Source organism: Amphiprion ocellaris, chromosome 1 (assembly GCF_022539595.1).
Source record: "Amphiprion ocellaris isolate individual 3 ecotype Okinawa chromosome 1, ASM2253959v1, whole genome shotgun sequence".
Taxonomy (NCBI): domain Eukaryota; kingdom Metazoa; phylum Chordata; class Actinopteri; family Pomacentridae; genus Amphiprion; species Amphiprion ocellaris.
In genome coordinates, this window is record NC_072766.1 from 32,338,864 (window position 1) to 32,354,121 (window position 15,258).

Consider the following 15,258-nt stretch of genomic DNA (forward strand, 5'->3'; position numbering starts at 1 on the left):
GTAGCCACACTCTCATAAGAAATGGAGAAGCATGTGATTGTCTACATGAATCAGTTCTAAAACAGGTAACGACAGTATTAAAATAATTTGCATTTGTTTTTCATCTATATATTCTTTTTAAGTTACTGATTTGGAGTATGCATATCAGAAAAAACACACTAAGAAAGGTCTGTTATAATGAATTTATTTTGTTATTCCATTTACCACCCCCTGATTTGCTGGTTCTGAACTGGGTTCTATAACAAAATTTGTAAAAAATCTTAAGAAATGCAGATTTTGATCCAAACATATCCTCATGATAAAAAAGCAAAAAAATATACACCTATATATTATTTTTACTTAGAGGACAGTTTGGCACCCCCTATAGAAGCTATAGTTATAGCCAGCACGAAATGAACACTATGTTGGCTAAAACCATAGACTGTAGAAGAAAGGTAGCCGATGTCACCCATTTCTAGATTAAGAAAGTCAAACCTGGCTTGTGTCCAAAATCATCCAATCATTCCCTAACTCCTACTCCCTATCTTGGGACTAATATATCATGAACTACGGCATATAGGGAGCTCCTTGGCAAAAGCACCTTTGGACACTACTTAAGTCTCAGCACTATTAATTAAGCCAGGACCTTCTAGCTGTGAGACAGGAGTGCTAACCACTGCACAATCCTGCTATATATAAGCAGGGTTTCCCCTCAAAATCTGTGGAAATGCCACCAATTCTCAATTTTTCTTTATTTTCTTTATTAGTTGTAATGATCATCCAAATATTTTTAATAAGAAGAAACAGAACTGATCATCAAAGACTGAGAAGCTTTGTTCCTATCCTTGACATAAGGTCAAACACAATCATGGTGGGTGTTGGACTCCACAAGGGCTGCAACTTGTCTTTGATGCTGTTCATTATATGAATGGATAGGATCTCCATGTGTATGGTGAGGAGGGTGTCTGGTTTGGAAACCAGAGTTGTGCCATTAGTTCTCTGTATTTATGTTGGATGATGTGGTTCACTTGGCTTCGTCATGCCATAACCTCAGCGTACGCTAGGGAAGTTAGCGGGCCAGTGTGATGCGGCAAGGATGAGTCAGCACAGTGAGGTCATGGATACAAGCAGCAGAAATGAGTTTCCAATGTGGGGTTCCTGGGCTCAGCCTTAAAGGCAGGTTAAGAAACTCGGACACCGGAAGAAAACTCAGAATGGCTCCTTTGCGTTGAAAAGAGCCATCTGAGGTGGTTCGGACATCTGATTAGAATGGCTAGATGGTGCCTTCCTCTCAAGATTTTCCACGGAAATGCAACTAGAAGGAGGCCCCTAAATAAAAATTGCTGAAGGAAATTTACATTTAAATTACATTTAATAATTTGATTCCAGGATCAAATTTAATCTCCAAATTTTATGAGATTGGCACGACGACGTTACTGCAAATATGATTTATAAGAATTTCATGCATACAGCAGGCTGTGACTTCCCTCTGCACTAGTACTTACAAAGGGTTGGATGTGTACAAAATTCTTGATTTGCAATTCTATTGAGGTGCTCCACAACAAACTCACCAAATATGCAATTTGTCAGCAAAGGGAGCCAAATAAGTATACATCCAGCTGATACATGATCTGTTGGTTTAAAGGTGTCAAACAAAAATGTAAAGTCACAGACCTATGTATTGAGTCAAACACACAGCTTCAGTGCCATCTAGGCTTTTCTGGTTGGATTACACACAGGGGTCCAACTACTTTACATGTGTTTTTTATTTCTAATTTTAGTGAATGTATTGTTTTTTTAATGATATTTTTTAACTAATACTTTCCCTCCAGCTCAATAATGGAAAATGGCAGATATAGATGGTTCCTACCTCCAGTTCAAAGATATATGAAGGAAGGTCATTCAGGCTGTTGTCAGAGAAGTCCATCTCTTGTAGGTGTGTCCTCCAGAAGATGGAGATGGTGTTTGGAAGACTCTCAATTACATTAGAAGAAGCTTTGCATTGCTTCTGCAGGGAGACAAAACAGAAGACTATCAATTTGTGATACTATGTTGACATTTTATTCTTGCTGTTATAAATATTTCAGTACGTATTTTTATCAGGGACATCCAGGCTGATCTTTAGATCAGAATCAGCAAGAATAAAAGCAAGTGCTTTGTTTATGTCCGCTGCCCCGTGTGTTGGCACATTTGAATAATTTGCTTAATGGCAATATCAATGAATAATTGATTCATTGTGAGTACACATTCTTTATTATTATTGGTCATGCACAGACACACCTGGATGCAGACATGATACAATTCTCAAAATCACACAGTACATATACCATTGAAATAAAAAAACTGATGTTCTAATTGATCCTAATTTGACTTAATACATTAAGTGCCAGCCGGTGGTCATTAGATGTAACAGAATACTTTCTTATGGTTCCCCTTTACTAACTAAATCCCACAACAAGCAGTGTTAGCAGCGTTAAACAAAAAAAAAAACTCCACCTGGTTCCACAACCAGGTACTATAACTAATCTACAGTAACTGAAGTGGGATGTATGAAAATAGTATCGGCAAAAACTAAATATTGACTAAGATCAGATCAGTTGATAAAACAAAACAAAAAATAAATTTCACATCACTAATTTTAAAACACACACACACACATACACACACACACGCACACCCACAAATTAAGATAATGCTGTGATAAGGAGATTTTGTCAACTCTGTCTTTTTGTCCACCCAAAGATTTAAGCTTTTTTCTGCCCACTCATGCCAAAATGGCCAAAATTCATCTTTCCTTTTAAAATGCAATCGATTTAATACTTTTCTTCCCAGAAGTAGAACAAAACCAATGATGACACACATATTAGTGGAATGCAAAACAAAAATTCTAAACATTTTGTGTGAACATTCATTATTTTCCTAAAATAATATACTTGGCATGGTAGACAAGCCTCAATGAACATATAGTCCATAAATAAAGTATATTTACAAAAAGGGATTTATTTAATAATGAAATAATTCCACAGTTATACCCAGAATATCAAACCTGGATAACAGCAACTAGAATGTTCTGTTCTGAATAAAAGAAAAACAGGAAGTACATCAGTATCGGCTTCTTACCAGTGGACAAGCCCATGGGTCAGGGAAGCCGGTCAGTTTGTTTCTGCTCACGTTGAGGAAGCTCAGAGATTTCAAACAGTGCATGACTGCTGTGGGCAGACTGGTCAGACAATTATCCGACACATCCAGCTCCTTCAGCTTACGAAGACCAATCCAGTTAGTAACTGACAGAGTGGGAATAAAAAACACAATCAAACTTTGAATTAGATCACTATGAAAATCAAGTGCTTTTTCAAGTAGAAAAAATGGCAAACATATTCAAACCCTCTTTTCTCCAATTTTTTCTCCTTTTTTATGACTCTTACTCAAAAGATATCTTCTGAGCTTGGACAGCTGATCAAAATGTCAGAATAAATCATATTGGGACCACGATGGCAGCAACACTCCCAAACAGCAGTGGCCTCACCTAGCAGGACCATGCGCTTCACCACACAGTAAAAATCAGGAATACGACAAAGATTTCAAAGCAGGGACCTGACCTCCAGACACCCAATCTGATCGAGCATCCACAGGATGCACAGAGGAAAGGATGTCTCCACAGAGGCTCCACCTCACGACCCACAAGATGTAGATGAAGATTAGCTCCCAATGTTCTGGTCCCAGACACCACAGGACACCCTCAGAGGTCTCACTTCCTTGTCTCAATGTTTCAGAGCTATTCTGGTGGCACAAGGGTGACCTACACAATATTAAGCAGGTGGTTTTAATGTTGTGGCTGACTGGTGAGTAAGGTCCATTGTAACATCTCTGACAGAGTACAGTTGGGAGTGTTCAGCTGGGACTGCAAAAAAAAAAAAAAAAAAAGAATCTCTAAAAATCAAAGTATTTTATTTATGGTATTAACCTAGTTTATGTCTAGTCATTTCATTTCATCTCACTGTGAGAGTATCTATCGTGGTTGTGCTGCTCTCCCATAGACTACATATAAAAGACAGACAAAGCTAAGTGAAGCCATTGTGATGTAGGTATCAGATGTACTTGGCTTGCCAGATCTGCTCTAAGGCATTGTTTACAAATGACACACCCTTTGGAAGAATCCCAATTCAAAACAGAAACCTCAATCTTAGCAATGACAAAGGCAGAGTAAAACACTCAGTGGTATTAATAAGTAGGAATGATTTATGAATTACTAATTTTTGTGGAAATAATGCCAAATGCATATTGGTTTTAAATCCTCTCTCAAATAAGTAAGTGGCTGCCTATTGTTTTACTTCATATTTACCATTCTTTGTTCCCTCTGAAAATGGAGATCTTATTCTTTTGCCTGGTAGAGATTATACAGTTACTCCATTTGTTCTTTTAACTATAATTCAAGTGACCCAGTAAATAACGGATGGACTATCCACGACAATATTAAGTTGGATTCATCAAAGTAAGACCAACATGTCATGGATACAGCCTTTCAACATTTTGCTGAAGAACCACAGCTGCTTTTAAAAAATACTGTCATTTCTACAACTTTAACAGTCTGTTGGAAAGTTTCTGTAAATTACTAATTCTACTCTCACCCTTTGTAAATGTATTTCCATTTGGTAAAATCCAAGTCTCCACCCTTACAAAACCTCTATTTACAAAGCACATGGGAACAGAAAGGGCTTACACTTCACTACCTTCTCCACAATAACCACTTCATGTCATTCAAAGACTTGGACCAGAAACACAAAATTTGGAGCCAGCAGTCTTTTCAATATATACAAGTCAAATCAATCTTTAGAAAAAAAAAACTGTCATAAGAAAAAACACACATAACCTCTCCACAATTTTAAATGACATAATACAACTTACAGATCATAAAAACGAACCTTTAAAGTATAAAAACTACTAGTCAGTAAAGCTAGATCTACAAAGATCCTAAAAATAAAATGGAACAAGGACCTTTCCACCTCTCCCACATGTGACTGCGGAATGGATATCTGAAAAACACATTCACTGACAACAAACACTATCTTACTGCTCATTCAACACAAAGCCGTTCATCATTAAAAGAGCACACAATACTCAACACAATAAAGCACAAAAGCATCAGCAAAGTTTCATTAAAACTGTCAAAATTTGGGGCACATGCAAGTTAAATGCTGTCATTATGATTTCATGAATAGTTTTGCATTTGTATGGTTATAAATTTTATGATTTATTATGTTGTGTTTTCATTTCTGACTGTTCTAAAGTGTAAATGTCTATAATAGATCTGTCTATAATAACCACCCTCAAAAGTTCTATAACTAGTGCGCCCAGATAGGTCAACTGGTTGAGCAGGCGACCCATAAGCAGAAAAAAGAAAGACAGCACCAAGGCCACACAAATCCCAGGTCAGAGACTGTAGGAACCAGGGCTGGTACATGTAAGCATTTATAGATCTGCCCCTCTCAGATCTGTGTTTATTTTTTTGGCCTTTTTTGGCTTCTATTGAGTAGAGAGAAGAACACAGGAAAGTAGAGAGAAGAATGGGGGAAGGACAGCAAAGGGCCATGGGCTGGAATCGAACCCATCAAACATGGCCATTGCATCAGGGACTATAGCTCGTTTATGGGTCGCCTGCTCAACGTCCCCTTGTCCATCTTTTACATAGTCTATGTGCTCTCTGTTTCACCAAGCATGTGTCTCCTCTACTATGTGTCATGGTGAAATAGACACACTGACAGGAGAAGAGCAAACAAAGTGCAGGATTGACAGGCCAAGCAAAGAAAAACGTTCCTTGAGCTGACAATGGATTTTACAATACAAGTGTGGGCTAATAATTGTGGCTGGATTTTTTATATTTTGCTTGCACCTGTGACCATAACCCCCCAAAAATGTGCTACTTACATCTCTCGTAACTACAATTATGTTTGTTTTTAATAGTTTAAAAAAATTCTGCGCTGTACTGGTGAAAACTGGCAAAAAGCAAAAAAACCGTGACCCTTAGAAAAACCCATAGATACAGCTTCAGCCATGCAGATTTACGTGATCAAAGTTTTAGGTCATTTAATAGGATATTTCGCTGGTCCAGCTGGGTCCTAAGGTATGATATGATGATATGAGTGCCAGTTTTGCTGCAGCTAAACTAAGTTAAAAAAGTCTGGTTGGCTCTTTACTGATGATAAAGTTGAGGTTGCTCTACTCGTTCAAAATTACTTTTACAGGCAGCTGTCTTTGTATTCTGTGATTACAGTTTTTAAAAACTTTATTATTACCTTTTTACATATATACATAGAATAGTTAGATAAAATCTGAGTTGTAACATACTGGGAAGGATGTCAAACAGGACTGTGAGCTGGTTCTTGACAGCAGAAAGCTTCTGGATGTGAGTCAGATGGAGAAGTCCGTATGGCAAACTGTTCAGCTGGTTCTGAGAGAGATTTACGTGTTGTAACCTGAGGCACAGGAAAGATTGAGGTGGAGAATCAAGAGCTGTCAGTTTCTTCTACGTGAGACAAGCAACTACTTTTGATGTAAAACACAGAAAGCATTCAGGCAAGTAATATTATCCTACACCTGTGTCAAGATAACAGCCTAAAATGAATACTTAAGTAGAGATATTTAGAGAAACGTACTTATTTGTCATTTTAATAACAGTGAGAAAGAAAACAATATTTATTTTAACAGTATAAACAGTCAAGCTATAATAACAGTGTTATCTTAGACCCTTCTATTAAGATGATGCCAATGAATCACATTCAGTCCTTGTATGTCACATCATTAGACCAATCATTTATAATCAAGCTAATTAATGAAGTTACTGCTATTGCTCCGTACATAAATGCACAACTCTTTTTCTCTCTGATGACGTTATAATTGATCTTGCTGCTGTCTGATGCTGCAGGTATTAATGAACTCAGAGGAACAGCTAGAAACAATAAACTAAACAGTGTGTGTGAAAGTTCACCTGTCCGATGTGGAGACAAGTAGCTGAATAGTGAGACTTGCTCTCTGTGATGGTTTTAGATTAATATTGTTGCTTAAGTGTGCAAAAAGCCTTGCCTTAATAATTTCACACAACTCCAAGCACTGCTACTTGTGTGTGTCTATTCATTAATGTGACAGTTTGGTTTAGACTTGTGCCCTTAAAAGTGATACTTTAATGGTACTTGGTCTGACCTGCTAAGATTGCTTACGTGACTTTTACAGGAAAGTGAACCGGGTGTACATTCAGACCTGAAGCTGACATATTTAATTGCTGTCAGATGAACAGAACAGAGTGGGTGTCAGAAAGGGGCTACGCTTCTGGCCAATGCCCAGGATGCTCGCTTGCACCTATCTATATGGGGGCAAGCATGTATTACATGTCCTCTGTACTCACATATAGTGCATTTAAATGTAGCCAAAATCCCCAAAAACTTGTTTTCATTTGCATATTTTGTCTGTTTCAGTTGTTAGACAACTGAAAATCAGCCCATTACACAACATATGAGTGACAAATGACAGGAAAAAAACTATATAAATTTAGCTGCCAGAACAATTTCAATGCACACTGACTAAGTGTGTGAAACTCTATGGGAGGGATTGAACACCATTTTGGCCTTGTTTGGTGTCGTGATGATGGTAGTGGAAAAGCAACTGTCTAACCTGTTGTTGGCAATGTTTCTCTAGAAGACAACACTCCCATGAAGATGTTATCACAGGATGAAGGTGATTGTTCAGAACAATTACGTATTCGTTTGCAGGGCTCAAACCACAGCAGCAAAATACCCTCCACAGCACAACAAAGGTACGGGATCCCCTCACTGGAGGAGTGAACTGTTTTCTCTTTGTCACAGGTCCGTACATGTTAACCAGCAGTCAGTTCCATGCCATTGACAAGCTGCTGCTCTGCTACTATGAAATACTTGGTCATCAAAATGTAAAAAAAAACCAAAACGTTCTTTTTATTGAACTTTCATAACTGATTAATAAAATGAAAAATATCCTCCGACAAAAAATGCATATTACTAGTTACATATACAGAACCATTTAGAAACTCCAGAAATATGAAATATGTTCTTTAGGCTGTCTACCAATATTTTTCTTTTTGTGGCACAACTTGTCACACTTGTTCAGTTAGTTATTTAAGTTAAAAATATACAGTGCTTAACAAATTCATTAGACCAAAACCCAGTGTAAGGTGTTGCTGATTGCCAAAATATTTATGTTTCCGTAATGGTTAATCCACCAGTATGTGCAGCTCTTTAATCAAAATGATATCTTTAATGCTAAAATACAATTACTCCACCAAGGAACGCGCTGGAATTATGTGATGATCGGCGTACGTGAATCTGTCTGTCTATGCACAAAATTACTCAAAAACGGAAAAATGGACTTTCAGGAAAAGTCAGAAATGACACAGGGACCACCTCATTAGATTATTGCATTGTTGTGGCTTATGGTCTGGATCCACGGATTTGTTAAGGATTTCCCATTGCAAGACAGTGGCATGGTGTCACTGTAACTATGACAACAAGTGAACGCTACATCACCTGCCTGTTGACGATCACACGATTGCGATCCTACTACAGATCCACCAGGGACTTGTCCGTTTGAAATCACACAAGGAACAACTGACTAAATCGTAGTTTGGGTTCAAGTTAAAATCTGTTTGACACTGAGGTATCTAAGATGACACTCTCCAGTACCTGGAGCAGATGACCTCCTCTGAGTTGCATGCAGAAGGCAGCTCTTTCAGCAGATTGTTAGAAAGATCAAGAGTCCTCAGGTGGATGAGACCCCAGGGCACCACAGAGGGCAGAGCTGTCAGGCTGTTTGATGACAGATCCAGGTGGGTGATAGATGAGGAGACGTCCATGAACCAATCCAGCTCCAACCAAGGCAACTCCAGGCCACTCCAACACACACTGACAGCCTGCACACGCACACGCACGCACGCACGCACACACACACAAAGGGCATCATTTTATGAAGTGGGTTGAGTCAATCTGAGTCATTTTCAAAAAACGGATAGGAAGAATATGGTAAAACTTGCATTATTAAATAGTGTTGTTACCTTTGGTTTTTACTGTTCCTGCTAAATTTTTATCATTCAGCACAATAATTTTGAAGCTGTGACATTTGATTCCATTTTTAAATAGATCCAAGACTGCAGACCATAGCTTATTTGGAAGTTTGATTATTTTGGATTATTTGCTGTTTGTTTTAAATACACAGTGTAGTTGACAAACAATAACACATACACTAACCTCCAATAATATTTGAACAGTGAGCCCAATTCCTTTGTTTTTGCTGTAGACTGAAAACATTTGGGTTTGACATCAAACAATGAATATGAGACAAGAGATCAACATTTCACCTTCTATTTCCAGGTATTTACATATCTGATACACAATTTACAAGAGAGCATTATTTGTAACGGAACACCGAGTTCTTAGTTGAGCAAACGTATTGGAACACAGACTTACAATAGACTCAAGTGAAAAAGTTAATATTTAGTAGCAAATCCTTTGCTTACAATAACTGCATCAAGCCTGTGAGCCATTGACATCACCAAACTTTTGGATTCTTCTTTTGTGATGCTTTCCAGGATTTCACCATTGCCTCTTTCAGTTGTTGGTTGTTTTGAGGAGTTACTCTCTTCAGCCTCCTCTTTAGCAGGTAAAATGCAGCTCTATAGAATGTACACATTGATCGTAGACATTAAGGGCTATTGATTTTAATCATTGAAATAGGACACACCAAGCCAACAAAACACACCCAGCAGTCACATGTTCCAATACTTCTGCTCACATGAAAAATGGGTGGGTTTAAACAAAAGGTGCTATATTCTAAGCTGTGTATCAGATCCAGATGTAAACACCTGGAAATAAAAGTTGAAATGTTGATGTCTTTTCTCATATTCATCGTTTGCAATGGGCAATAAAAACAGAAATGATAAAGAAATACATGATGCAGTGGATTGATATAATCCCGATAATTTTACAAAATACTGTAGAGTTCCATGAGAGGTCATCAATCAGAGCTTATTGCTGGGGTCAAAAACTAAACAGAATCACAGAAGCGAATTAACAGAAAATATAAATTCTGACTAACAATCGGGATCTCTTTTGAAAGCTTTACCTTTAATGGTTGTGAAACACAGACCTTGTCTCCTTCTGCACTGGAGGTTTCTTGTATTTTGAGTCTAAGGAGATGTTTGCAGAAGGCTGGATGGTCCATCAGGGTGTATGAGGAGAATCCTGCTCCATTTTTCAGCAGGAAGTCAGCTATCTCCTCATTATCTAAAACACAAAACACACTTCTTCACTCTGTGATCCAAACCTAATCTTACCCCTAAAGCTTCACATCTTAAGTCACAACTGAGTGTGTGAGTTCAGCAGGGCTGCAAATGGCAAAAAAGGAGGATCGTGATGTCACACATCACTTGGAACCAATGCATCCACAAAGAAAACTGAATTTTGATTCAGTCATACTATGATTACCCACTCAGATAATCACTATGACATTACAGTGTTTATACATTTTAGCAAACTACCAAAAGTCAGGAAAGCCATGAATAACTGTAAATTCTATGAAGATATTTGATTAGAAACAACCCTACAAAAGTGTAGAAAATCACTGTAACAGTGAGCTGCCAGATGCTGCCACTTACATTTAATTTCCAAACTTAATTCTTCATTACATCATCCGTGCTTAGTGTGTGGACGTTTTCTTGGGGGGCAGGACAACCACATTTAACCATTATCAGTGTTATCATAAGTTTATAATATTGTCTGTGCTGTTTTTATTGATGTTGTTGGTCCTCTTTGACTACTTGTACTGAAAAGCCCAACCAGTGACGGGAGTTGAAAATTAGCTTAATGCTATACACTCTATATGTAATACATCAGATGTTTTCTATGTTAATTGCATGTTCCCTGATCAAATAAAAAAAATCAAATAAAATAAAAGTATTGACAAGGTGTTCTGTGGCACTTCTCAAATCAGAAAATGAAGATGTATCACTCTGTAGCGGTACCTTCAGATGGTTGCAGGGATTTAATGAATTGCAGGAGAATGCAGAGGGTTTTCATATAGTATAAATTAGCAGTGGACCAAAAACACTGTTAGTATTTCTCATTTTCAGATGGCTTTACCAAAGTTATAGCTTTAATTACATTAAGCAATATTTTTTAAGACTAAGTTATACACATTGGCTAGTTGACAAACTGTTAACTATTAACATTTTAAGCATTATTCCAACACAGCTGCATACATATCTGTCCTATAAAGTAACTAACTTGGTGCTAGTATTGATAAAATCATCACTTCGCCAAGATTATTCTCAGTTATTGTGCACTGACACGGTTTTCACCATTTTTTCAGTTATTATCTAATATGGCATCAGCAGGTTATCTTGATTCCGAAATAGACAGATTGACATTTTCAGGAAGGAATGGAAGAAATCAGTTCCTATCAAACAACCAAGAATCACACTGGTTATTTAAGTGCCAATTTACTAATCAGCACACACATGTTTACACATCTGGTACACAGTCATATGTGATGAAATATGTGTATTCCATTTGGCTAATGATGCTTCCTTTTTCCAGTCAATGACCCTGGAATTGATCAAGCAGTGTTTACAGTCTTTTCAACAAATAACTTTAAACATAAATTTTAAGGACTTCCAGCATGGTCTAGTCCCTTGTGTCTCAGAGGAGACAACAGAGTGAGGAGACAGAAGTAAGGAACCATAGCAATAGCTAACTGAAAGATGCAAGAATGACACACGAGAGGAAACAAGGACCAACATTCACATTTAAAAAAGCATAGCTGGTACAACCATTTCTGACAGAACTGGAGAATTTGTTTTTGACCCAGTAGAGCAGCAAACTTCAAAGTTTGTCTCATACTTCCCACCCCACAATTTGGACAGCAGCACGGGTGATTTCCGAACTATATTTATTGTGTGTCTCCCTACTTGCTTGTGCAGCAGCATACAGCGGCAGCCCGGTAATGACAGCAAATTCATCACTGTGGATGGAACAGTCTTTGGCATCAGCGTCATAGCTGTGGACCAGCAGGCGAACCACATCCAGGTGACCCTGCTGGCAAGATGTGGCGAGCATCCAGTTCAGCAAGTCCCTCTTCAGACATGGACCTGACAAGGAGTCACAGAGCGATCAGCAGTCAGTGGAGGAAGACTTTTTGAGTCAAGTGTTTTTTCAATGTGGATGAGGAGACCAAACATTATAAAGGACTAGTCTACTTAGATGTTTTAACTTAAATAGGCATCAACCATTAAATTATGCACACTGGTTATATTAGCTATACTGACTCTAATGACCTATAACATCATCAGGGATATTTTCTCAGATTTGACAGTCCCTCCAGAATAACTAGGGATTACACAACACTTTTAATTTTTTACAAATCATAACTAGTAAACTGACTTTGGCATAAAAATGAGTCCCCTTTTAAATTGTTAAAGCAGTAACCAAGCAGTAACCGAGCAGTGCAAGTAGAACTTTGTCATTCGACAAACTGCAGCAGGTTCAGTAAGTCCCAGTTGCAGGACAGCAACTTGCCTATGGCATCAGAATGAATAAACACGCAAAATAAAATGCCAGCTCTGGTCTATATATCATGAATGTTGAATTGTTTCATTTTGTCCTACCAGGTATAGAATCTAGCAGCTCTTTGGCCAGTCTGGTGTGGCCATAATATGCTGCCAGAATAGCTGGGTTGCTCTTAGATGGCTCATGGGGCACAGTGACATGGGCTTCTTTTAGGAGGTAGCTCACACTCTGCAGATCACCATGCTGAGTGGCCACACACAGAAGATTTACCTGTAACAACACATAATGGGAACAAATGCAGTGTGTAACTGACACACCATTCAGCATTAACAACATTAAGGTTAAGGTTAACTTAACTTTGTATCTACAGTAGTGGAAAAAAGTTTTCGGACACCCTTAAAATTTCACACAATCTCAAATATTATCATGAAATATTTGTGGAAAAGTCTTTTTTGTGTTTCAAAAGGTGGGGCCGTATTAGACAGACACAAAAAAAATACAAAATATATATATTTTTTTACTGTTTACAAGAAATCTAACAAAATTAAATTCTTGACCGTTTCAACGCGTCAGTTCTCAACATTGTCGGTATCCGACTCAACAAATAACAGAGAATGTGTTTAAAACTGAACAAAAAATAACTAAACCATCACATCATCAAATTAATATTTAGTAGTCCTGCCATTAGCACGCAGTAGAGCTCTAATCCTGGCTGGATGTTCCCCACGAGCCTTTCACACTGTTGAGGAGTAATCTTGTCCCATTTTTCTTGAATTACTGCTTTTAATTCTTCTAAATTCTTTGGTTTACGTTTTGAAACAGACCTTTTGATAATCCAACACAGATTTTCAATGGGGCTCATGTCCAGGGATTGAGCTGGCCACTCTAAGACCTGGATACTGTCTGTGGTCCTGCAGCCAAGTTCTACTGGTCCTGGATGTGTGGCAAGGGGCATCATCTGGTGGAAACATCTAGTTTTGACCTCGATGGAACAGTGCACATGCAGAAGGGAGCATGTGGGTTTGGAGAATGGCACAATACTTGGCAGAGTTCAATGTGTCATCACAGACAGTGAGATGATCAACACCATCAGCACTCATACATCCCCAAATCATGATACTACCTCCACCATGCTTGACAGTAGGTACTGTACATGCTGGAGATGATGCTTGGTCTGGCCTTCTGTGTACCCTCACATTAGCAGGAGGAAGATAAAGCTGGAAACTGGACTCATCTGACCATAGAATCTTCTTCCAATTCCTGGCTGTCCAGTTCTTGTGTGCTTGGACACAACGATGCTGGGCTAACCTCTGTCTCTCTTTGATCAGGGCTTCTTGACAGCCTCGTAGGACCTTAAGCCATGATCTAAAAGTCAGCCACATACAGTGTGGGTGGAAAACTGGACACCAGTTTGGTTTGACCACTGCTGCTGAAGCCCCTGTGGTGTCATTCAGCGGTTTTCCCTGAACATATGGATCAGGATGTGGTCATTTCTTGCTGACGAAATCCTTGGAAGCCCAGATCTTGGTTTGTCTTCCAAGCTGTTGGTTCATCTGTATTTCTGCAGAGTGTATTCAAGTGCTGAAGGACTGCATCTGCACTTAATGGCTAGCTGGGTGCAGCTGTACCCTTCCTGGCTGAGAATCTGCATTCGTATTTTCCTGCATTAGCTTCCTCGTTTTAGCCATTTTTCTCTCTGAAGAACTGTCAGATGTGCTGTCTTCATACAGGCACAAAACACGGCAACAAAAATAGTGTCTTTTGATAAAAAGCACAACTTTCATTAGTGGATCACTGGTACCAAAATGACCCAATACTTAAAATTTCTTATAAATTTTTGTGGAACCAATCAATTTTAAGTTTTTAATGGCATTTGTAGGCTTTGTTTAGTATTTTGGCTGTGACTGTACTCAAAGAAATTGCACTTGAAGACCTAAGAGTTTTTCTTAATGCAATATTTCACAAATGCATGGGGTGCCTGAAAAACTTTTTTCCACCACTGTATATCTCTACATACATACTTACATACTTATCAATCTAAATCCCCACAATACTCTCTTCTCGCTACCTGTAACTACCCGTAGTCCAAGTGACAGCCTCCTCTGTGCCTACTGTATTACTGCAGTCTTTCACCTCGTTAAATAGTAAGTGGTTGGTAGCTAATATAAAATACATTTGCTGACAAGCATGTCCTTCATCTCCCTCTTAATCATCCATTCATACATTTTCTATACACCATTTTGTCATCTGTAGGGTCACAGAGGGCTGGAGTCTATCCCAGCTGACTCAGGGTGAAGGCAGGGGACACCCTGGACAGGTCACCAGTCTATTACAGGGCTACACATGGAGACAGTCAACCAAGCACAGTCACTTTCACTCCTACGGACAATTTAGAATCACCAATTAATGGCAGCATGTTTTTGGATTGTGGGAGGAAGCTGGAGAACCCGGTGAGAACCCACACTGCACAGTGAGAACATGCAAACTGCACTCAGAAAGACCCCAGGCCAAGGCTCAAACGCAGAACCTTCTAGCTGTGAAGTGGAAGTGCTAGCAATTTTACAAGCTAATATATAATAAATCAGTCAAATTCTTAAAGCATATTACCAATTATGGTCAAGATTTTTAATTCCCATTTTTACACTGAAGGTCAGATGCATGCATGTATTCAGCTGTATAAGTTTTGTTGTGTATG

General features: G+C 38.5%; 1 protein-coding gene across 5 annotated transcripts in view; it reads right to left on the reverse strand.

Annotated features, from left to right (window-relative positions):
• The window catches only part of lrrk1 (leucine-rich repeat kinase 1), a 66,282-nt gene that overhangs the window by 36,496 nt on the left and 14,528 nt on the right, over nt 1-15,258 (reverse strand). For 3 of the 5 annotated variants that reach the window (XM_055010042.1, XM_035944502.2, XM_055010032.1), the window contains 7 exons: nt 12,662-12,833; nt 11,966-12,145; nt 10,123-10,283; nt 8,688-8,914; nt 6,325-6,452; nt 3,100-3,263; nt 1,850-1,987 (listed from right to left, as the gene is read on the reverse strand). In XM_055010042.1, the coding sequence (XP_054866017.1) occupies nt 1,850-1,987; nt 3,100-3,263; nt 6,325-6,452; nt 8,688-8,914; nt 10,123-10,283; nt 11,966-12,145; nt 12,662-12,833 (1,170 nt within the window). The remainder of the gene's footprint in view (nt 1-1,849; nt 1,988-3,099; nt 3,264-6,324; nt 6,453-8,687; nt 8,915-10,122; nt 10,284-11,965; nt 12,146-12,661; nt 12,834-15,258) is intronic. The other 2 variants (XM_035944503.2, XM_055010050.1) reach the window with 2 other exon arrangements.